This window comes from Loxodonta africana, chromosome 22 (assembly GCF_030014295.1).
Source record: "Loxodonta africana isolate mLoxAfr1 chromosome 22, mLoxAfr1.hap2, whole genome shotgun sequence".
Lineage (NCBI taxonomy): Eukaryota > Metazoa > Chordata > Mammalia > Proboscidea > Elephantidae > Loxodonta > Loxodonta africana.
In genome coordinates, this window is record NC_087363.1 from 59,872,658 (window position 1) to 59,897,765 (window position 25,108).

Here is a 25,108-nt window from a genome sequence, read left to right on the forward strand (position 1 = left end):
ACACAGAAATCAAGGGTCTTCTCAAGAAACATACCCTAAGGCTGTATAGGCTATCATCTGAATAGGCACTTAACACACACCAAGGCAGAGAAAGGGGTGGCAGAGAAAGTGGAGTCTTCAGAGCAGAAGTAGAAAAAAGCTTACAGACTTTTCATCTATTTCCACTTTTCTTGTAGAGGAGGAAACTGAGATCAATAGAGGCAAAGAAACAAAGTGACTTGACTGTGGCCATATAAATTACTCAGCAGGGATATCCAGCATCTGAGACCCTTTTATTAGTTTTCAGCTCCATGATACCCTATGACAGAATGTGACAACACACTAAGAGATTTTGTTAATCGAAGTAAACATATTACTTGATTCCCCACTCATCACCAAAAACCCAAACTAGAAATAACTGTTACAAACTACTGCAATAGGAGAAAATCCTAATGTGTGCTAAACTTTATAATTGTTGCACTCTTTTATTCTTATGTATATTTTTCATTCAAAAATACCCTGTTCGATAATGCTTTATTCTTTTAAATAAGATTTCCTTCTCATAAAAGAGTAGAATGTGAACTTTTCTACCAATATCCATTCTTAGATCGCTAGGCTTTGCAAACTATAGAGGGTTTGTGTATGTGTGTTTTCTTTTTTTGTCTAGATACACAACTCACAAACGAAAAGCATGCGGATGAGAAACCCTTTAATGCTATCGTTATAAATTCAGTATCCGAATTCAATATCACAGATGGACCAGCCAAAGAAACCCCCAATGAGAAAAAACTGTCAGACTCCAGCACATCACTGTCCTCCCTTGAAGAATGCCAAACAAGATTTTCCTACCTCCAAACTGATACTGCAGTTCATCAGAGAGACACCGAGGGTACGTTTCTCAGAATTCAACCCATCTTTAAATAAAGCTCCCCAACCCCCAGTTCCTGTAAAATCGTCACATGTGCTATTGGACAAAAAGTCTCTACGAATATTAAACAGGAAGGCTTCGATTTGAACACCCTGGTGAATGACACATGTCAGGGTCACTTTGCAATTATAGGGTACTTGGTAGATTGTTCTCAAAGCCGGGAATCAGAGGCAACGTACTTTAAATAGCTGGGGTTGGGTATAAGCATTCTTGCTACAGGACTATGAAACAAAAGAGGAAAAATGACAAACTTCTTTCCCTTCCGGGATCTGGGACTATTCAGCCTGTGATTCCAGGCAAACAGAAGGTGGCATAATGGTATTTAGGTGCTGGAAATATATATAGACTGTATAAACCATCAAGATGCTTACATCAGCAGCCTATGAAAAAGGGTTGGTTTCTGTAGGCAATATCACTCCCTAGGCATTCTGGTTGGTGGAAACCTAGACCACACCATCCCTGTACATGACACAAAAGGCACATTCCATTTGCAAAGCCAATTTACAATTGATTTGGTGGTAAATTGTCAGCATAGTCAAGTTCAAAGTCAAGGGCTCCATACCAAGACTTAAGGAATTTTATTCAGGTTCATTTTGCAGGCACCTTTACAGGAGACGTAAACCATTCAAGAATTTTGTAGTGTTCCATATCTACATTTGCACTTACAGAAAGCCTGGAGTTTCCCAAAAGAAAATGTAACAGGGTACAGTTTCTTGTCTGTCTTTAAGTGTATATTTACTTTCTGAAAATAAGAAGAACTAAATAAATAAACTTGGTGTAACAGGAACTTTAGAAACACATTGGTTTAACTCCTAACTCTGCAGCTTATTAACTGCATAAACCTGGAAAAATTATTGATCATCTCTGAATCTCAGTCTCTCCGTTGTAAAATGGGGCTATTAACACACCACAGGGTGTTTTGAGAATCAAATGAAGTAATACCTGTAAAGCATCTAGTACAGAAATTAGCATATATTATGCACTCAGATTTAGCTTTCATTTTCATTATGGTTTTAGAAAGGAAGGAGAGAGATTTCTAACCTGTGGTGTCTTGGGCAATTGTCATGAATGCTTTAGACCAGAAGCTACAGACTCAACTATCTGCAGTTGTCAGGAGATAATGTGAGTAATGAAGTAAGCTGGAAGTAAACAACAGGGTTGGTGAGGATTGTGGCAAACTGAAGAGGCACACCTCGGATCTAAATGTTCCTGCCTCCACTCAGCTCCAGCTAATTGTTGCCAGAAGGAAATATAGGCTCAGAGTTAGAAGACAGTCATGTTTTTCAAGTAAAACCGGAGACCTGAAGTATACTGTGAAATCTTCAGATTTTCAACGGTTGACAACTAGATCTTTTTTTTTTTTTTTTTTTCCTGAAGCCTCAGGCCCTCCAAACAACACACATCTTTGGGCCAGCTTTAGCCTGTAGACTATCAGGTTACAACCTCAAATCCAAGATAATGCCCAGGTTTCTGGCTTTGGTAGAGATTGATGCCAAACAGGTAATATGGGAGAGTCCGCTACAAGAGCATTTTTTAAATCATTTATTTAATTTTTGTTGTTGTTGTTGAGACTATACACAGCAGAACACACACCAACTCAACAATTCCTACATGTACAATTCAGTGACATTGATTACATTCTTCGAGTTGAGTAACCTTTCTCAACCTCCTTTTCCGAATTGTCCCTCTCCATTAACATAAATTCACTCACTGCCTCTTAAGCTTCTTGCCTAACTTTCGAGTTGCTGTTGTCAATTTGATCCCATATAGATAAACCTTAAAAGAACACAATGCTCAAGGCAGACATTCTTCAGTAGTTAAGTCAAACTACTGTTTGGTTTTAAGAAGACTTCGGGAGATATTTTTGGTTTAAGGTTTAAAAATTATCTCAGAGAAATAGTTTCCCTTGTGTAGTGCCTGGGATCTTAACGGCTTGCAAGTGGCCATCCAAGGCATAACAATTTGTTTCTATTTGTCTGGAGCGACAGAAGAAGAGTCAGGAATAGGAGAAGGAAATGAAATGTGTAGCAAATTGCCTCCATGAACAACTGCCCCTTTGCTATGAGACTAGAACAAAAGGATGGTGCCCAGCTACGATTACTGAGCATTTTGATCAAAGAGTCTATAGAAGAATTCTGATCAAAAGGGGGGAACATGCAGAACAGAATTTCGAATTCTCATAGACTCCAGAATTCCTGGAGCCAGGGAGGCTGGATGAACCCCTGAAACTATTGCCCTAAAATAATCTGTAAGAATGTTTTGATGCTACAGCATTTTAATGGATTGTATCAGGGATGCCTGGATCTTGCTTGTTGTGTGTCTCTGGCTAGTGATCCCAGACTTAGGACCCACCACTGTACATATGCGCACAGTAAACCATAGTGCCTCTCCAGAACCACTCTGATCTGTCCTATCTGGGGTCCTGGGAATGAAAAAGACCAACCCAGCTAGCATGCTACCTGAAACCTTGCATTCTCAGGGAAGGGTCAAAATGACTGCTCTGTTAAAATAGCAACTGATACTCACAAGCCTCATGCAGAAAAACGACAGACTGCTCTTTATCCAAAAAAGCAAAGGATATTCATGAGGATTACTGAGTTAGGTTGTTTTTCTCATGGCCTGGGCTAAAGCCAGTATCACCCAGGAAATTTAAGTTTTAAGTTGACAACATCCTTCCTTTTTCCCAATGTGAAAATTCCCCAATAGCGGTAAGAGCTTTTGGGACCCGGATGAAAGACGTGGGGGGGCAGGGGGGAGACACCCAGAGTAAGACCCACAAATAGTGATAGAAAATGTTCGTTATCCTAAACAGCAAACAGCAACAAAAACAAAGGTTAAATCGGACTCACTTTATTTTGGGGGAATTTTTGGTAGTTAATTAATTTAAGGATGCAGAAGCTGAGCGCTGGGGTCATTGTTCGTACTGAGATAAATACAGAAATCTCTTTTGGGAACAGCAGGGAAAACAGAAGGGAAAAGAGCAGATTACATCCACTTTTATGTAGTTTGTAGTTAATTTCTTTTTAAATGTATAAATGAGTGCAAAGGAGTGGATGCTTAATTGCTAATATTTATTATTTATATACATCGCCCCACTTAAAACAGGACGGAAAAGCCTCACACAGGCAGATTTTGTAAAATGCGTGACATCCGTCAGCACAGTTCATGGAGTGTGCTCTGATGGGAGTTTAAAAGCTTCTTTACTACACATCACAGCCTATGTGCTGCAACATTATTATGAAATTGGGGTTCATTATGTGTGGTCCCTTTCCCGAATAAAATGGAAAAAGTCCAAAGAACTCTCTGCGTCCCTGCTTTGGTTTCTACCCTCTTCTGCTTGCAAAAGCATCCCTGTGGATGATAAAATCAGGGACCCCCATGATAGTAGAAATCAGCCTCCTTAAAAAAAAAAAAAAAAAGTCCTGAGAATATACCTAATTGATGTATAATTTTGAATTTCAGACGTCTCATCCAGGTGGAAGAGGAAAATCATAACTACAAGATCCCTCAAAAGAATAGTCTTAATTACACCATGGACTACTGAATAAAATGATTACATTTTCTACACTGTAAATTTCATACAATTAAATGCAGTAGTGGCACCTTATAAAATGTTTCAATTTTATAATTATTTCAGTTCATTTGCTCAGAAAAAAACATAAGCACAAATTTACTAAGTATCACCCAAATCCAGTCATTCTAGTTCTAAAGAACTGACTGGAATGTTACTTGTGCTTGTCTGAACTTAAATAGATCTTGACATATTTAAGTATCTATTAAAATTGATAACATCAGGGATGATACTCCAGCTGGAGAAAGGCATTCAGTCATACTTTATTTATTCCCATTCTACATTACAGATTTTTTTTAAGAACTTAGATGTTGGAAGAGTGAGAATGAGTTTTTATACTTTTTGGTCAAAAACTTTCGGTACTCATTTGGAGCTAATGTGTCATGAATCTCATTATTATGCTGAATTCTCTGGAATAGCACATTAATTTATCAGAATACGAGAGAGGATTCGGCCAGTTTGGGACTTTTGTCCCTTTGCTCTGTGGAGGAGGGGTGTTGTCTACCTGGGGTCCCTTCTAGAAGAATCATATTCTTGCTATTGTGGATAATGGTCCCCAAGGTAGCATGGGGTGTTTTTCTGGAGTTGAGCAATGGTGCACGAACTACCGAGGGTGGCTAAAGCTGCCTCTTGTCCCCTCTCCTTATTTCGAGCATCCTGGTGACAAGATGTAAAGCTAGAACAGCAAAGTCAGGGAGCACAGGACCGTGGGGCTGACCACATATACCTTTGTGGAAACTCCTTGCACCGCTGACTTTTCCACTGTAATTAAACATGCTCCTTTCTAATGAGGCAGATTCTATTATTAATTAGACAATCCCCAGCTGTACACTTAGCACCTCTGGAAGCTACATTAATCCTTCAGTGTCATCAGGGTACCATTTAGCACATTATAGCCTCCACGTCCTAAAAAAGATAGCCTAGGGAAAAAACAACCCTGCAAGGATGTTTGTCATGGCTTTCTGCTCACAGCCAAACCATTTGTGGCTCTGTGGCCTGCAGGTCTCTGGTCCACCACAATTCTTTAATCCATGTTTAAGAAGGTAAGAGGTGGGAAATCCAGATGGGTCCTCAGACAGCAATACTTGGAGTCTATGCTGGGATGCCAGGTAGTCAAACGGAGGGGATTTAATGGACGGGAAACTTGTCGCAAAGGTTTTGGAAGAGCTGAAAAGTCAAATAAGGGAACATTGAGGCAACCCAGAAATTAGCGGCCACGGGAAGGTTCTACCACCTCTTCCCTTTGTCCCTCCCCTACCTTAAGTAGGAACAACCCAGTATTAGCTGGAGCCACAGAGAAAAGAGATTTTCAGAGAGCAATGAAACCAGAGAGAAGATACAATCACTGCCTGAGACACCATCCAAAGTAGAGCACACAGACCACACTAGTTGCCTTCAAGTCAACTCCAACTCCTGACGACCCCATAGGGATCAGAGTGGAACTAGGCTCCATAGGGTTTTCAGTGGCTGATCTTTAAGAAGTAGATTGGCAGGCCTGTCTTCCCCCAAAGCAGAGAGGGGAGGGCTTTGTCTTGGATTTTATCCTGGGTTTTCCCTTCCTCCCACTCTATTTCCTATTGCTGCCTCCCATGGACAGAATAAAGGCCCTGAGTGGCGCAAATGGTTAAGCCCTGGACTACTAACCAAAAGGGAGTAAAGCCTGTCAATCTGCTTCTGAAAGGTCACAGGTTTGAAAACCCTGTGGAATGCAGTTCTACTCTGCCCACAGACGGTTTCCATGAGTCAGAATCAACTCAGTGGCAACTAACAACAAAAATGGACTGAACCTGGCCAGAAGCCACTTCGGGGAGCTTGGAGAATGTACTTTGCTCATCTTATGAACACAGAGCAGAGCAGGGTAAGAGCTGGGAATGGAGGGCACATGCCATCAGCGAGCCCGTGGGGTCCTGGGCTGTGCTCAAAGGCAGCAGGAAGGAAGTGGCGAGAACTATGAGGGGCAGGCCAGCTCCACTTCTAAGAGCCCTGGAGGGAGACAGCCTGGGTTCAAATTACAGCCTCACCTCCTCCTGGTGCCATTTCCTTGGGCACGTTTCTTACATTCTCTGAGCCACATCTGTACAATCAGAATAATAACAACACTCAGCTCAGGGTTATGTAAGATGCATATAAGGTGTAGGACTGTATATTTGCTTTATTCAGAACAACTGACATATAACAATGGGATAAAGAGAGAAGAGTATATAGACTTTGGAGTCAGAAGACTGACATTCAAATCCTTACCCCAGCACCTTACAGTTGGGAGGATTTTAGTCAGTGATCATCTCCAACGTTAGGCCTTTCATCTAGAAAATGAGGATCATAATACTTATCTCTTAGAATTGTTCGTTTATTCATCTATTCAACAGAGACTTGGCTCTTTGCCTTGTGTAGCTTAGGTTTTAGTAGGAGGGACTAACTAATGAACTACTAGTAGTAGTTTAATGTCATCCTGGGGTCAGTGCTACGAGGGGGAAAAAAAATCAGATGCTATGAGAGTTTCAGCAAGGGTGTGCTCTAGAGGGTTGTAAAGTCATAGAATTCTCACTTTCCATGTGGGAGACCAGGGTTCAGTTCCCCCCACCGATGAAGCTCATGCTCAGCCAACACCCATCTGTCAGTGGAGGCTTCCACGTTGCTATGATGCAGAACAAGTTTCAGCAAATTGTCCATACTGAGATGGAGTGGGAAGAAAGACCTGATGATCTACTTCCAAAAATCAGCCAATGAAAACCTTATGGATCACAATGGTCCAATCCGCAAACGGTGGCGCAGAGATTGGGGACAGTGAGAACCGGCAACGTATCGTTCCACTGTGCATGGGGATGCGGAGAGCTGGGGGGCTGACTAAATGGCGGCTAACAGCAACAACAAGCATATTCTGAGCTAGATACCTGGAGAATGAGTAGGTGTTAAATAAAGCTGTGGGGAGAATGAGCAGCACAGACAGAAGGCACAGCATGTGCAAAGGCTCTGGGCTCAGTGCATTCCAGAAACCGAAATTTAGCCAGTGTGGCTACAGTGCAGTGAGCAAGGAGAGTAGGTCAGGAAGTCAGACAGAGGCAGGAGCTGGGTCACGCCGGGACTTTCAGTCTATGGCAAGGATTTGAAACTCTGTTCTAAGAGGAGAATGAGTTGTTTCAATTTATAATTAAAAATATCACCCCCCTCCCAAAACCAAACTGGTTGTTTTTGAGTCAATTCTGGCTCATGACGGCTCCATGTGTGTCAGAGTAGAAGTGTGCTCCATAAGGCTCTCATAAAAAAAAAAAAAAACTACTGCCATCGAGTCATAGGGAGTGATAAATCTGAGGTGGGTTCATGTGAAAGCAGGGTGTCCTAGACAGGAAACTCTTGCTGTTGAGCTGATGATGGGTGTGGGTGGCTAGGACTGAGGTGTTGGAACTGGAGGTGGACACAGGTCCATGGATTTCAAATATGTACCAGAGGTATAATTAGTCGTACTTGGCAATGGATTGGATGGACAGTAAGATGAAGAAAAAGAAGAAAAATGACAAGATTAAGTCATAGATTTCTAGTGAATTCATCTGGGTGGACAGGAGAACCATTCACGAGAGAAAATTAGAGGAGGGATAGGTATGGGGAACAGGGGAGAGAGGGAAAACAATAACCCCATTTATGCCTTGGTAAGGGTGAGATGTTCTTGAGACATTATAGCTGTGAAGCAGACAGTTGGATACACGGCAAACTCCCTAGGTTAGACCACGAGAAGGGGTGCTAACCACGCGTTATGGCTTTGACTGTGATGTTTATTAAAGTTTAAAGCCCTGTGAAATAATGCAGGCAAAGGAAAATACACTTATTTAGGAGAAGTGAAAGTCCAACTCTCTCTTCAAACAGTTGCAAATTTTCCCCTGAACTGCTTATGTTACTTTTGTGCAAACAAAAATGGCCATACGCAAAACAGTTTTGCCTGCTCGTGTAGAATTATTTAATACGCCTTTTAGGAAAAGCATGGAACACATCTGAAAGTTTGGAAAAATGTGTTTTCAATTCATTAATGTTGCCGTGTTTTTTTGGGCAAGAGAGTCTGCCTTTTATAACCAAATAAAAAGGACTGACTTAGAAACAGCAAAAATGGGCTCTATTCTCAAGTGCAAAATAGAGAGATGGGAGGGGGAAAAAATGCCAATTTAGCCAAAGGATTAAGCCAAAACATTTTTTAAAAAATAAAATCTATGGTGTACATCAGAAGTCGAGGCCTCTAGAGTCGGCCAACTTAAGGAGACATTGGCAAGAGCAACTGGACCAAAAGGTTACATGCCCTCAGGAAATTTTACGGCCATTTTACAAACAGGTTCTTCATACTCTCATAGGAAACACCAGCTCCTCTCCTTACAACTTGCCCTGCGTCCAGCCCTATTTACCTCCAAACCAAACTTTCAGCCTGGCATCTATAAAGGACAGAATCCAGTGCGACCATTTTTATATGGTCATAAGCCTGAGTAAGTCTCCTGAGCCTCCAGCTTGTGGGATCATGAAGTATTTACTTGGAATATTTTCTGCTGAGAACCTCTTCTTTGCCAGGGGCTGCTATAGTAGCCACCTTGGCATTCGTAAAACTTGATGAGGTCTTACGTCCCACATCTTTGACCACCAACATGGCCCCTTTGGAAATGCAGGGGTGAAATAGAGTCTATGTAGTGTGCTAACTTACTCCTGAATTGGTGGGAGGTTTGTGGTGACTTATGAGATACAGGTGAGCTGGTCATATACCAGAAGCTGGCTCTAAGTGAATAAAAAGGCCCCAAGCCTGGCAAAGAGATGAGTGTGTACACTATAGAGCTATTACTGAGCAGGCTGCCTAAAATGTAAATACTAAGTAATGGCCATAGAACCTGCAACATTATGTGACAAAGTGGTCATAAAAGTTACCACCTTATTGGGAAGAAAGGAAAGGAGGGAGAGCAGGACAGGCAGAAAGAGAGAGAGAGAGGTAGAGAAAGAGGGAAGGAGGGAAGGAGAGAAGGAATGAAGGAAGGGAGGGAGGGAGAGAGGGAGAGAGGGAGGAAGGGAGGAAGGGAGGAAGGGAAGGAGGGAGGGAAGGGAAGCAGAAAAGGAGGGAATGGAAGGAAGGGGAGTGGAGGGGAGGGGAGAGGAGGGAAAGGGAGAGGAGGGGAGGGGAGGGGAAGAAGGAAGGAAAGAGGAAAGGAGATAAGGAGACAAGGAGGGAAGGAAGGAAGGAGGGAAGGAAGGAAGGAGGGAAGGAAGGAAGGGAAGGAAAGTGGGAGAAGGGAAGGAAAGAGGGAGGGAAGGAGGAAAGGAATATCAATTGATTTCTGTTTACCTACATGGAGGACTCTAGAACTTGATACAGTGTTTTTACAAGAAATGAAAATGGCTCCTTTCAAAATATTTTGTAAATTGTTTTCCTATTTAGGGAAAATTTTCATGTTTTCCCTTCTCTTAAAAATTAACAAGTAAGGAACAACTAAAAAAAAACATTTTCTGAAAAATACTGTTAGAAGTAAATAAATGGGGCTATAAGCATATGACTCAGAGGGCAAAATCTATTCTGTATACTTATGCAGTCTCTGTTGACTGAAGTCTGAAAACCAAAAGTTATTAACACTCTTTTTTTTGGGGCAGGGGGACTCTCATGAAACTCAAATCCACTGATAAGCCCATCATGATAGAATGTTCCTTACAACCGGTAACACTCTTTAGGATACTGTTTTTAACTAATTAGATGACGTGAACACTTACCTACCCTTTATAAAACATATGTTTTTGAGACATTTTTAACTTGAAAAAGAAAGTTGTAATTTTAACTAGAGAGCTGTTACATCTTCTAACTAATTCCCTTTATGGAAACAAAAATAAAATAATCTATAACCCATCACAGCTGTTTGGCTAGAATTATCAATTACCATCAATGCCTTAGAGATACTTTCCAGAATTTTACAAGTCTGCTCAGTAAATTTTTAAACAAATTTTCTTAAGAAGGGTTGATAAGATTTATACCCTTTTAGGAATATGATGACGTACCCTACTTCAACAATTTGAACATAAAAGCAAGGCTTTACATTACTGGAGGAAAAAAGGAAACAGGGGTTAAAAATAAAACACAACCCCCAAAAAGCTATAATTATTATTTTTTTAAACTCACATTAGATTTTGGGATGTGCTTTTCCCTTGTATTTGAATATGGGTGTGGCAACTTTCTGAGAATCTACATTGAACCAATAGTCTTGCTATTAAAAAAAAAAAAAAAAAAAAAAACACTGCGATTAGAAGGAGGAATTTTGCAATCTTTTTGTCCCCAACTCTAACTGCTCTTGAAAACCTTACACACTTGGGGAGGACCTGCAATTTTTCCAGAAGATTCCAAATTTTCCAAATAGGTAGCTAATTGTACGTCTTCCCAGCGCCTCTCTGCAGGCAAAACAAATGAAGGAGCTTAGAAAAAGTGACAGCACTTTAAATAACCAGGTTATGTGGAATCAATAGGAAATGCTCAGGAAGTTAATAAAGCAATTACTTAAGTAGAGTGAGAGCTGGCGTGGGGGTGGGAGAGCTTGAGAGAAGAGCGGTGTGCTTTCCCCCTAATGTGGATAAATAATTAAGAATCAGTCATAAAATTATCTGAGTCTCTGGGTGGTAGAAACAGTTAACATGCCTGGCTACCAAACAAAAGGTTGACAGTTCGAGTCTACCCAGAGACACCTCAGAAGGAAGGTCTGGTGATCCACTTTTGAAAAATCAGGCATTAAAAACCCTACGGAGCACAGTTCTAGTCTGACACACTTGGGGGTCTCCATATGTCAGGTCAGAATCAACTCAATGGCAGTTACCTTGCTCTTACTTTTTTTAAATAAAGTTATTAAGTATACCAGGCATGCGCCTGCCCTTCTCAGACCCCCTCCTACCACAGTTCCCACTAGTAATGTTCTTTCTTCTTCTTTGAACAGATGAGTGTGCCTCGCTCATCCTCACCTGTCTGTTCTGCCAGTTTTGGGACTGTCTCCTGATGCTCCCCGACACGTGTGAAACTGTGTGTACCAACCTGTGCTGCCCGTCTCACAGGTATCACCACACCTCGGATGAAAACCAACCTCAGAATGATTGCAACTGCAGCTGTGACTTGGACTGCAGCCTTTTTGAATCCTGCCACGAGACTGGCCAGTGTCTGGAGCTGGCCATGGAGATTTCTGAAATCTGTTACCGCTAGCGTGAGGAGGCCACCCCAGTCTGGCAGACCCTTTGCCATGATGGAAAACTTCATCACACTAAGACTGTGATTTCCATGTGCTGAAATGTAAGCACAGTACACACTTTTTAGGTCCGTAGACCATTTTATTCTGCACCTGTCTGGGAAAGCTAGTATATTGTCAGCTAAATGGTCTTATTCCAAATTTCACAATCGCATGGCTTGCTGAAACACACAATTCTTTATCACATGGGATGAGCATATTTTACACACCTTTGAAATACCGTAGGTACAAGGTGTTTCTTGACTAGGAAACAGCATGGTACACGGCTCCGTGTTAGTGTTCTCATCAGCTCACGTCACGGATCCAACCTCATTCACAACTTCAGGACAAATGAGTGCATTCTTTTAGAATTGACACACATTAGCTCGTCTCTGTAATGGACTCATGCATAAACATTATGCATTGTTGGTGATTATTAATAATGTATTGTATAACATCATTTTGTAATTAAAAATTTATTTATACAGTCTCTTAAAATTCACTTATATGTACAGTTTAGGTTGGGAAGGGAATTAGATGAATGAGAAGCCGTGTCCCTGTAATTACAACAGATGTCTCTAAAACATCTCCAGTGAATTTTGAATATGGTGCACTTCAAGAGAGTGCCTTCATTCTAGACCGTATTATTACATATCTATGACGATGTTATAACAGGTTATGCATTCTTCATTTGTTACAGAAAGGCTCTGCTTTATTCTAATGAGCATGAAGGGGAATTATGGGCAAGTTTCAAGAAAACGATCTCAGAAAATCAATTCTTCATTTTCCTCATTTCTGTTTGTCAGGTATAACAAGCAACAGGATATTAAAGCCGAATCAGGTCGTTTTATGAAACTATCATTTCTATAGGCACCCAAAAGAAATACACACGCAGTTATTTATTCAGCATGGAGTTCACTAACGTTGCATGTGCTTCCAAAACGGTAATTTGTTTCTTTTTTCTGATAATTAAAGGAATTAATAATTATGTTAAGCACATCTTCACATTTACAGAAAAATTTTAAAAAGCTACGCTGTAAATTTAAAAGTCATTTTTTACTCAAATAAATTAAAACTAACAATTTGGAGGGGAACCCCATCTAGGTTGAAGTTACTTCGGAATCTGCTTTCGGTGCTTCTTTGCAATTCTACTGTCACTAGGCATATAGGTTGCCCAGTAATTGTGCTTGTATATTCCCAAGGAGGTATTCCAATGTATTTACTGAGCAAAAAAAAAAAAAAGCATACCTTATCAATAACCAAAGAAAGAAAAGTAATGTGAGATGGAGAATTGAGAGGAGTTTTTTGAGATCTACTCAAACAATTAACAAAATATCTGAAATACCCGTATTGGCCTGACTTAGGTAATTCCAGGGAAAAGCAACCTTTGTTTGTTTCTGTAGCATATTAGCACATTTTTTCTACTCCACAATAATTTCCCCCAAACACTGAAAACTATTAATCTTAAAAAAAAAAATATTGTTAAGCTGCCTCTAAAAAAGCACTGAACTCCTCTTGACTTGCTCCCAACAACACAACGCGGCCATGGTTAAAGCTGGCTTCATTTCCATTGAACTATCATGGTATTCACAAACCTCAGGACAAGAGAGCGACCCCACACTGGATCACCAACAATTTAGTCTGTCTGCTTTTCTGAAGCACAAAGACACAACTGTCTACTCTATGCGTAGAACCTACAGATCAATAGAAAAAAAAAAAGTAGACTCATAGAGCAGGAAGGGAACATGGGCTATTCTATTCAATGTTCTCATCTTTTGGCAAGAGTAAATACAGGTCTCCAAGAGGTGAAGGAACTTACCCAAGACTGCACAGTGTCAGGAACTTGAATTCAGGCTCCGGGTTTCTGACCGTACTGTTCCACTCCATAGTTCTCCACCTCTTAGTCCAGCTGCTACACAAGGGTACAGCTGCCCCAATTGTTAAAACAGGAAAACACTACCAGGCTGGTTCATAAATAGTTGCTAGCTTGAACCTCCTTAGTGCTTCTCCCTCTCCCGGAACTATCCTGGCCCCTCTCCAAGGACCCACCCCGCCTTCCTAGGATCCAAGTACTAAAGGAGTAACACCTGGTGTTGCAGGGGCATCTACAGGACCCTGTCCCAGTAATATGGTACCTGGTCTCATTGATCAAACATGTCACATTGGAGTTACAGATTTTGATCTTCTTCCCTTTATGCTTTCTAGTCTACATACCCTCAAGTTACACAAAGATTGTGCATTTCAGATTTGAATTGAATGCTTGTCAATTAGATGTGTAAAAACCACCAGGTTTTATTTTATAATGTGGTCAGAATACTGCAAGATCTTTCCATGGCCTTGCTTGCCACGGTTTGTTAACTTGTTCCTCACTTTCAGAATTCACCGTGCTACAACAGAAAGGGTAGGCTATACAAAGTGTGAAATTTCTTTTCTTTATCACCAATAATAAAACATCATCCTTTTTGCAAACATGAATGGTTCCTTCAATTGAATTCTTACACAATAAAACATCCGCAGCTGGGAAAATACAATTGCTGAGGTAAGACAGATCAAAACGGGATGTGGTTATTGATTAAATACAAATATCAGAATCTGAGAACGCTCAGATATTTTCTGCAGTGATGAAAGCTTGTGATTACAAATAAAGATAATGCTGTCCTTTCAGCTAGGGCTATTTAAGGAGCAGATTGTTCCTCTTTAAGGAATCACACTAGAATACAGGAGATTTGAGAATATACAACTTTTACAGCGAATTGGGAAAGGAGATTTTGCCACAGCAATATAACCAGATAGTTACATTGTCTTTGCTTTGCTCAATGGATTTTTATAAAACCACTGCTTCTCTAAAAGCCTACGAAATATGGAAAGCAGCAAAGACTGAAGTTACATTTAACTTGCTAATGAAATTTTCCCACTGCATAAGCCGATAGGCCTACAAAATTAATTATCAATGCCGGACAATCAAAGTTAATAGAGCGAACTTCACTTCATTTTTTTTTTTTTTCCCCCCCGAAGGGCTAAGAAAACATATTCAGGCAGGAAAACATTACAAATAGCAAACATCATTTGGGGCATATCAGCATTTTTTTTTTCAAGGGTAAATGTACAGGCAGAAAATGTGTGAAGGACAGAATTCATTACCCAATGCTTCTGAGTTTTGCCCTCTACAAAATGGAGCAAAAGAGTAATACGTACACCAAGTAAAGTAGCTTGACTGTAAGAGATTTGCCCATCAAATACCAAGTTCCCCCAGGCTATACAATGGTGTCCTCTGATAAAATGTAAATACTTGATTTCATAGTGTGTTGGGGGCTCTTTGAAGAAGAGATCTGAGACAGAGCCTCAAGAGTCACCACATATGGGCACCTGTGGGCTGTGTAGAAAGGCAAAGTAGATAGAGAGTTAAATGATTTTCTAGTGATTGTGATCAACACATGTCTAAAACTGTCTTATTGGGCTCCTCAAACAAAGGCCTGGCCAGCTCCTGCCATTAAAGGGAGGGAGCCCAGAAGGTGAGGAGGAGAGCAGAATGAAGGCAGGAGCAGGACCTGTATCACGATTTGTATGAAAGTGCCACCTCCTGGTCTGCCGTCTGGATATGCATGACAATCTTTCCCACTACCTTTAAAGCAGTGGTTTTTCAACAGGGGCCCATTTCACCCCCCAGGGAACAAATGGCAATGCCTGGAGATATATTTGATTGCTACCATGCAGTGGGAGGTACTACTAGCATCTAGTGGGTAGAAGCCAGGGTTGCTGCTAAATATCCTACAATGCACAGGGCAGTCCCTCCCACAACAAAGAATTATCCAGCCCCAAATGTCAATAGTGTCAAGGCTCTGAAGCTTTTTCATTTGTCTGGACAAACCATCACCAAATTTACCTTAAGAAACTGTTGACCTTTGTATTTTCATCTGTAAAATGGGAAAAATAACCCTAAAAAAAAAGTACATATATATGTGTGTGTGGGTGTATGCATATATATATGCATAGAAGACAAAAACCAAACCCGTTGCTGTTGAGTTGATTTTGACACACAGCGACCCTATAGAACAGAGTAGAACTGCTCCATAGAGTTTCCAAGGAGAATCTGGTGGATTCAAACTGCTGACCTTTTGGTTAGCAGCCATACCCCTTAGCCACTGCACCACCCCACCAGGGTTTCCTATAAATGTATGTATTTATATATTTATATTTATATTTATACATACACATATATGTGTGTGTGTGTGTGTATATAATGTATGTGTCTATGTATGTATATGATGTTGAAATCCTAACGCCTGTACCTGTAAATATGATCCTGGCTAGAAACAGGGTTTTTCTTTTGTTATATTAATAAGCTTATACCTGAGTAGGGTGGGCCCTACACCTCATTGGTGCTGAGTTATGAAAAGAGTAGAACAGACACAGAGACACACCACACTTGGGAAGAAGACACTATTTGAAAACAGACATACTTGGCAGATGCATCTACAAGGCCAGGAACGCCAAGGATTGCTGGCTGCTCCTAGAAGCTGAAACAGGCAAAGAGGGACCACCCACTAGAGCCACATCCCTGAATTCAAATTCCTAGCCTCCTGAACTGTCAGAAAATAAATTTCTGATCTTTAAGACCAAAAAAAAGTCTGTTGAAAGGGTTACCGGTTATAATACAAGACACCCAGTCAAATTTAAATTTGAGGAACTTTTTTTAGTATAAGTATATCCCAAATATTGAATGTGACATATTTATGCTAAAAATATTTATTTCTTATCTGAAATTCAAATTTCTTTGGGTGCCCTTTATTTTTACTTGCTAAATCTAGCAACTTTAGCTCAAAAGGCTCCATATTTTGAGACAGGATCTAAGGAACTGATAATGCTTCAGCTCCCTCCCAGACTTCAAGAGAGGTGGAGTTGTTTATCTCTTTGGTCAAAGGCCAGGATATTCATTGAGCCACATTTTACAACATAGTACAACTGAAGACAGATCAGGGAAGCCTGTCTTAAAGATCAGCTTCAAGCATGACACTCGCATTTTCCTCCCTGCCTCAGCTTGTCCAGGGCCCTTTGCCTCAGATTAAGCTAACCAGGTCTTGTGGTCTCTGCTTCCCATCACAACTGGCAACTGAGGAGGCCCCTCAACCAAGGGCTGTCTCCATTCAAGGGGTAGAAAGCTGGAGTCCTTTCTTAGGTCTTGAGGCCTAAATCACATTTTCCGATTTAGTCTTGTGAAAAAAAACCTATCCTGAGAAAGGCTCGCACAGCTATAAAGCAGTTTTTTCCCCACTACCTACCTATTTTCCTTTACATATAGCTTCCTTTGTCAAGAGACCTGTGGAAGGAAGGAGTGAATGGGAAGACGATATTGAGACCTTTCTTGGTCCTGGGTTGTAATACCATCTACTCCCCCCAAACTACACTATGTACTTAGTCTATAGTTAGAGGTGGACCAGAGAGGCTGAGCAATTATTATTATTCCCATTTGTTTTACAGAGGAGAAAATAGTGTTGCACAGAAAATATATCATTGTTTTATATATACAATTTCAATTTTCTCAACACTTCTATAAAACAGATTCTATCATTACTCCTATTTGCCAAGGGGACTGTCTTAATTATCTAACTTGTTGCCATGCAGTCGATACTGACTTAGCAACCCTATAGGACAGAGTAGAACTGCTCCAAAACGTTTCCAAGGAGCACTTGGTGGATTCACGCTACCAAGCTTTTGATTAGCAGCCAAGCTCTTAACCACTGTGCCACCAGGGCTCCCTTAGGTATCTAGTGCTGCTATAACAGAAATACCACAAGGGGATGGCTTTAACAAACAGATTTATTCTTTCACACTTTAGGAGGCCAGAAGTCCAAATCCAGGGTGCCAGCTCCAGGGGAAGGCTTTCTCTCTTTGTTGGCTCTGGGGGAAGGTCTTTGTTACCAATCTTCTCCTGGTGTAGGAGGTTCTCAGCACAGGGGCCCCAGGCCCAAAAGACATGCCCTGCTCTTGGCTCTACTTTCTTGGTGGTATGAGGTCCCCCTGTCTCTCTGCTCACATCTCTCTTTTATATCTCAAAAGAGATTGACTCAAGACACAACATAATCTTGTAGACTGAGTCCTGCCTCATTAACATAACTACCTCTAACCCTGCCTCATTAACATCATAGAGGTAGGAATTACAACACATAGGAAAATCACGTCACATGACAAAATGGTAGACAATCAAATATTACAAATCACGACCTAGCCAAGTTGACACACATTTTGGGGCGACACAGTTCAATCCATAACAAGGACCAACCAACCAGTTGCGACTGAGTTGGCCCCAACTCATGCAGACCTCATGTGTGCCAGAGTAGAACGGTGCTCCACAGGGTTTTCAATGGCTGATTTTGGGGGAATTAGATTGCCAGGCCTTTCTTCCGAGGTACCTCTGTGTAGATTCGAACCTCCAACCTTTTGGTTAGCAACTAAGTATGGTAACCATTTGCATTACCCAGGGACTAGGGAAAACAGAAGCTTAAAGAGATTAGTAATTTATACAAGGTCACGCAACAAAAAAGCAATTGTCACAAGGTTTGAGCTCAGGTCTGTTAATTCCAAAGCCAGTGCTTGTTACCACTAAGCCTACAAGTTTTGTATGTGAAAAATGATCAAATCAAGATAAAGCTCAAGTATTCACTTTTAAGGCAGTCAGAAAAATAGAATGCCCGTATTCAAAGAAACACATCTGCGGATAGTAGTAAATGTTTTAAAAGTTGTTATCCTGTGCAGTGATTAGAATTTGGAGCATCTTCAAAATGCTTTTAAGATATGTACCCACTAAGTAATAAATGCAAAGTCAACGTATTGCAATTTAATCTGTATGTCAGTAGCTTTGCCGCATTCAGCTATGGCTACGGCGGCTTACCTTTTAGTGTTCCGTTTTAGCAACGCAGCTTTGATCTCTGCCGCAAGAGAGTCCTTCCTGACTGTGGCACCCAGGCCAGCCCCTCATCAGCATTCCACCAGAGGGTTCTAGGAGCATGAATTGTTTTTAATCAGTCAACACCACTATGGTCAACCAAATGCATTCTGAGACTTAGACCTTTTATCTCAAAAGCTCTGCAGAATCCAAGGTCACCGTAACCTCTTTTATGGTTTATTGTTTCTAAAATGTACTTAGAGTGAATTTTCAAAGCCACAACTTATTTTGTGGATCCAGAGCTTTCATTGAGTTCAGCACTCTGCAGCATCTTCTTTGTTTCCTCTTTCAGCACTTTCTGTCCATGTTTCCTCATTTAATAACAAGTTCCCGTAAAATTTTTAAAATATAAAATAAAGTAAGAATATTGAACACAATTCTCTCAGTAGCTAAGCTACTCATCATGTGTAATTGAGGCTCTTTGGAAAGCAGCATTAACCTTTTAAATCACTGTTGGGGAATTTTACAATACTAGATGCAGGTCCCTGCACTGGAGGAGTGAGGCAAGTAGCAAGCATGGTGCCAATGTCACCACTCTGCCATTGTTACAGGTATATAAATACCATAAAGGCATGGCAGTAAACCCCGTGGCTCAGGATGTGAGTTTGTGGGACTGTGCCCTGGGAGGAGGGATGGCAATGGGGCTGCAGAGCCTTCAACAACAGATCCTCAGATCCCGTGAAGTTATCTTTTAGCTCACTTTTGTATTGACCCTCATCCTAAGCAATAATATGCATGAGTGCATAGTTTTCAGCAGTAGGTAAGAGCTATAGCTGCTAACCAAAAGGTCAGCAGTTTGAATCCATCAGCCACTCCTTGGAAGCCCTATGGGGCAGTCCTACTCTGTCCTATAGGGCAGCTATGTGTCAGAATAAGGGATGCTACATTTTTATAATAATGTATCATTGTTGTAGTTAGTTGCCATCAAGTCAGCTCCAACTCATGGAGACCCCATTTACAGCAGAACAAAACATTGCCCAGTCCTGCATCATCTTCATGGTCACTGATATGCTCAAGTCCATTGCTATGGCCACTGTGTGTGTTGAGTGCCTTCCAGCCTAGGGGGCTCATCTTCCAGCGCTGCATTGGACAATATTCTGTTGTGACCCACAGTGATTTCACTGTCTGGTTTTTGGAAACAGATCCCCAGGACTTTCTTCCTAGTGTGTCAGTCTGCAAGCTCTGCTGAAACCTGTTCATCATGGGTGACTCTGCCGGTATTTGAAATACCAGGGGCATAGCTTCCAGCATCATAGCAATGCAAGCCACCACAGTATGACGAACTGACAGATGGATGGTAGAATAATGCATTAGCTGTGTGTTAGAAATAATTTTGAGAATAAAAACGTGTGTGTACACCACCAAAAACCATCCTATATGCTGCCAATGGTACTTGGATAATATTTTGGGAAACACTAGATTAAAGGAAAACAAGAGTGAGACCAGATAGGTGACCAGTAGGAAGCTACCATCCAACTCCAGGTAAGAGCTGGTAGAGGCCTGGACCAAGATGGTAGCTGTGGGAGGGAGAAGCAGAAGCAAGGGTCATCCCCAGGAAAGGTCTTGGATGCCAGTTCACAATTTATTTAGAAGCAGATGAAAAGACCGATGAAGAATGGCAGGGAATTACATGATTTAAGTAGAGTGGGAGGAAGACAGACCACGCAGCAGTGTACAGGACAAATTAAAGCAAGGAGAGACTGGAGGTGAACACAGGAGCCATTGCTATAAGGCATGAGATGTTGATGGCCTGAAATAGGATGGTGACAGGGACAACAAGAGGGAAGAGATAGATGGGAAAGAAATTAGAAAAGGACCATTAGTCTTTTCTCAAACTCTTCTTATTTTAAGACTCAAATATTCCCTCCTGTCTATCACATGTATGAGTCATGAAGCCATTATTTTCATTAGGGGAGAAACGGGTGAGCGTGTGGCGGGGAGGGAGTTCTATTCCAAGTGGAAAGTCAAGGTATATTTTTAGCTACATTAAGCCAGCCTTCTGCTGCTCTGCACACTGATGTAATTCTGACATAAAACATAATCTGTAATATTCCAGAGGAACAAATCCAATTCTTGGTCATATAAATTTTCATATAAGTCCATCACAATTCATTCCCCAAACATCTCATTCTCTTTGAAAGCTGGAACTGTAGCAAGTGATCAAAAAGAGTAGTTTAAAATTGCTCTGGAATTTCCAGAGATGTTAAATCTAACCTGCCTGCGGTGCAGGATCAATCCCCCAAACTTTAAATCAGAGGTAAAGCATTTTATATTTTAAAAGATATATTCCTCAAAGTTTATCACGGTATATTAAAGTCAAACGTGAGTTATTGCTTACCAAATCTGGAGCTGATGTCTCCCCTTGATTACCCTAGGTAGGCAAGAATAAGTATCTTCCAACCAACATATTTTTTACCTTTTCATCTGCCTCTTGCTATTTTCAATACAGTGAAAAATAATAGCCAAGGAGTGAATTCGCAGGGTTGGACAAAGTGCAAATTCCATCTGCCTGCACCCTAAATTGTATTCCAGGTCCCTGGCAAGTTTGCTGCTTGGAGGAGAATAATGGAAACTGAGTTCTCAAGAGCTGGATTGGTCCTGTAGGAAAAATCAGTGCAAACTCTGATGAACTTTCAGCACGTTTGCATTGGCTTAGAACCCAGTGTGTATACAATAGGTCATTCCTGAAATGTACTTCTCTCTGCCCTGGTGGGGCCTTCTGCATGACAGAGACCGTTACACCATAATCACAATGCCCTGTGAAACCCTGGAACAAACAGAAATTTTATGACTAATAGCAGTTATACAGAAAAATCCCCGTCAACTCTTCTTGTTGTACGTGTTGTAAACACAGCAGTTATTAGGAATTCAAGATTCCTCCTAGGGTCTAGGGAAGTAGGAGAATGGAGACCATCTTTTGTTTAAAGCCACCTTAGAAGGGTTACAGTCCCTGTGGGCTGTTGCTATTAGCTGCTGTTGGGTTGGCCTCGCGCACAATGGGATGAAACACTGCCTGGTCCTACACCATCCCCATAATCAGTTGTGGGTGAGATTGTTGTGATCCATAGGGTTTTCATTTGCTGGTTTTGAGAAACAGGTCACCAGACTTTTCTTCTTCATCTGTGGTTAGGGGCAGAATATTACCTAGGCACTGTGAATTAGAGGAACACTCTAAATGTTCACAGTTCCAAGCATCTTCTTTTTTGGTCTTTGAGTTATTAGGAAACTCCTGCTCCATACTGCCCTTGGTGTAATGCAAATAGGTTCTCGGAAAGGGTTTCATGTTGGCCATGTCATAATGGATAAGAAGATTGAGCTCTATAGACAGACATGGGTTCAAATCCTGCCTTCACCATTTACGACCAAGTGCATTGAGTTATTTACTAAAATAACTAAACCTCTCTGAGCTTCAGTTTCCTTACCGATAATGTGATTAATAGTATCTACTCCAATGAGCCACTGTGAGGAGTAAAAGAGATAATTCAGCAAAGACAGTGTAAGTGCAGCTATAATTATTAGTATCACCACCTACTTCATCTGTTTAAATAACACATGAGAAATATCTAGGCTTTATTTCTGCAATTCCCTCATATCCTACTCGGTTTTTTTGAGACTTATTTCAAATTCTACCCTCTTCATTATCCCTCATTACTCCTCCAGGAAATTAAAAAACCCATTGCTGTTGAGTCTATTACGACTCATAGCCACCCTACAGGACAGAGTAGAACTGCCCCATAGGGTTTCCAAGGAGAGGCTGGTGGATTTGAACTGCTGACCTTTTGGTTAGCAGCCATAGCTCTTAATCACTGTGCCACCAGGGCTCCCTTCCAAGAAATATGTACCTTTTATATCTTTGATTTTCCTTCTCTCATGATACTGTACCATTTTCTCAAAAGATTAGGAAAACACCAAAATAGGCCATTTTGATAAGCGCTAACTATGCGCCAAGCACTCTATGAATGGCCTTTAATGTGTTATCTCATTGAATTTCCCCAACAACCTCTGAAGGAGTATTATGGTCCCATTTTACTGATGAGGAAAGTGAAGCTTGGTGTGTTTAAATAACTTTCTAACAAACACTAAGTTAACACAAAGGCAGAGTGGGATTTGAATTTAGGCAATCCATCTGACTCCAAAGCCCACACTCTAACCACTGTACTATAAAGGAGAACGGTAAAAAGATGACCATTGAGCACTAGGTTGACCAATTCACCACTGTGAGGATTAAAAGGGTAGTCTATGGGAAAGAAACAGATATGATCCAATGAAGCAGATTTCCTAGGAGTGAGCTATGCTGCGATGTCCAACCCCCGTGATACCTCCCCCTGGGGAGAGGGGGTACCTGCCTTTCTCCGTAATCTAGTGAGAGGGACTTCAACGTGGCCACTCAGAAAGCTTGATAAGTATCCCCTGTTTTATGAGGATAAGGTAGACTGTGTCAATTCACAGTCAGGAAATCAGAGAAGTGAACTACTTTGGTGGCAAAGTGAGAGACAGAGAGTTTCCTTTGCCCACAGAAAGCCCCATATCCACAGTGATATGGGCAAGGAATTATATGGGCGTTTCTGATAAACTCATGTGGTTAAGATGCCCAGGAGAAAATTGGTCCACGGCACCATGTAAAGGGTCTACGAGACTTCAGTCAAAAGGAAATTGGACACATGACACCAAGTCCTGGAGGAATAAGGTTCATATCCCCAAGTTAAAGAAACAGCAGCAGGGAGACCATTTTCCAAGACAGGTGCCACCGGTAAGGAAATTGGCAGCTTTAAACAGGTCCAGAGAACATGAAATCATCTTACAATGGTATCAATCAAAAAAAAAAGGATTTTTCCATCCTCCTTACCCTCCTTCTTCCTACCCACCCCTTCAGCTATGCTGGGGTCAGAACTAAGGGGTAAACTAGCTGAGAAGGAAAAATGGTAATTGGGAAAAGAGAAAAGGTCCACATACCCCTCCTTATAGCTGGTATTGTTAGGTGCCATCGAGTCAATTTTTGACTCATAAGACCCCATGTGACAGAGTAGAACTGACCCATAAAGTTTTCCAGGCTGTAACCTTTACAGGAGCAGATCACCATGTAACCTTTACAGGAGCAGATCACCATGTAACCTTTACAGGAGCGGATCACCATGTAACCTTTACAGGAGCGGATCACCAGGTCTTTCTCCCACTGGGTCAATGGGTGGGTTTGAACGGCCGACCTTTTGGTTAGCAGCGGAGAGTTGAACCATTGTACCAGCAGGGTTCCTTTTCTCATGGTAGTCTCCAGCTAAGGCAAGAGAAGATTTTGACTAAATCAAATTCAGAACTATAATTATTATTACTCAAACCAAGTTAAGGATTGATACCATGTGTATGACTGAAAGGGACTCAAAGACTTTCTATGAGTGTAGGTAAACAGAAATGTCGTGGAGCCTCCTACAGATTACACGTAAGGGCAGGGATGGACTCCCTCTGCTGAATAAATAAAAGGATGGCGAGAGAAAAATATAAAGTTATTTTCTGATTTTTAATTATACCCCAAGAGCACTGCTTGTTCAACATGTCAGTGATATTTGTTTCTCACAGCCCTGTGGAAGCTTCTTTGGGGCTCCTTTGTGTTGATCACACCATAACTCAGCCGAGAAAGATCCAAGACATTTGGTCTCTGACCCTCCTCCTACCCATCGCTCAACTTGCTGCTGCCAATTAGATTCCTTGCAATTACTCACTGATCTTTCAAAATCAAAATTCCGTTATTGAAAATGAGAACATTATTAATATTTGATTCCCCCCCCCCAATGGATAAACATATGGTCATAAAGGGAAGGAAATAGCTCCCTAAATCTTCTCTTATAGAATACAAAGTTTTATAAGATGAGGTAAGGATCTCTCTGTGTTGCAGGGGGTATTGAGGTGATGAAGAAATAAATTAAATGGTTCCCTGTGGGGTTCACCCTTCAGCCAAAGATTAGACAGGCCCATAAAACAAAATGAGACTAAAAGGGCACACCAGCCCACGGGCAAGGACAAGAAGAGAAGAGGGGACAGGAAACTTGGTAATGGGGAACCCAAGGCCTAGAAGGGGAGAGTGTTAGACATGTTGTGGGACTGGCGACCAATGTCACAAGACAATTTGTGTATTGTTTAATGAGAAACTAGTTTGCTCTGTAAACCTTCATTTAAAGTACAATAAAAAAGAAAAAATGCTTCTCTGTGGGTCACATGGCCAACTCATGGCAGAGGTAAATCAGGACTACAGCCTCGCTGCTGTGAATATCCCACTGAAGAGTTCTAAAGTCAAAGTCAGAAGCTGACCTGAGGTGGTATTTTCTCCCAGACCTGAAGATGACTTTTGATTCTTTTAACCACCGTGAAAAGCAAGTTCCCAGAAAGCAAGCACCAGGGACAACCCAAGAGTTATTCACGCTTTCTGTTGCCTTGTGAATCTTCTACAACATCTAGATATTCTTGGAAAGGCTTTCAACCCTCCA

At 41.2% G+C, this 25,108-nt stretch overlaps 1 protein-coding gene across 2 annotated transcripts in view; it reads left to right on the forward strand.

Moving 5' to 3' along the window:
* Positions 1–11,667, forward strand: part of MDFIC2 (MyoD family inhibitor domain containing 2) — a 125,342-nt gene extending 113,675 nt beyond the window's left edge. For both annotated transcript variants that reach the window (XM_023548031.2, XM_023548032.2), the window contains 2 exons: positions 647–868; positions 11,408–11,667. In XM_023548031.2, the coding sequence (XP_023403799.1) occupies positions 647–868; positions 11,408–11,667 (482 nt within the window). The remainder of the gene's footprint in view (positions 1–646; positions 869–11,407) is intronic.
* Positions 11,668–25,108: the final 13,441 nt, after the last annotated feature.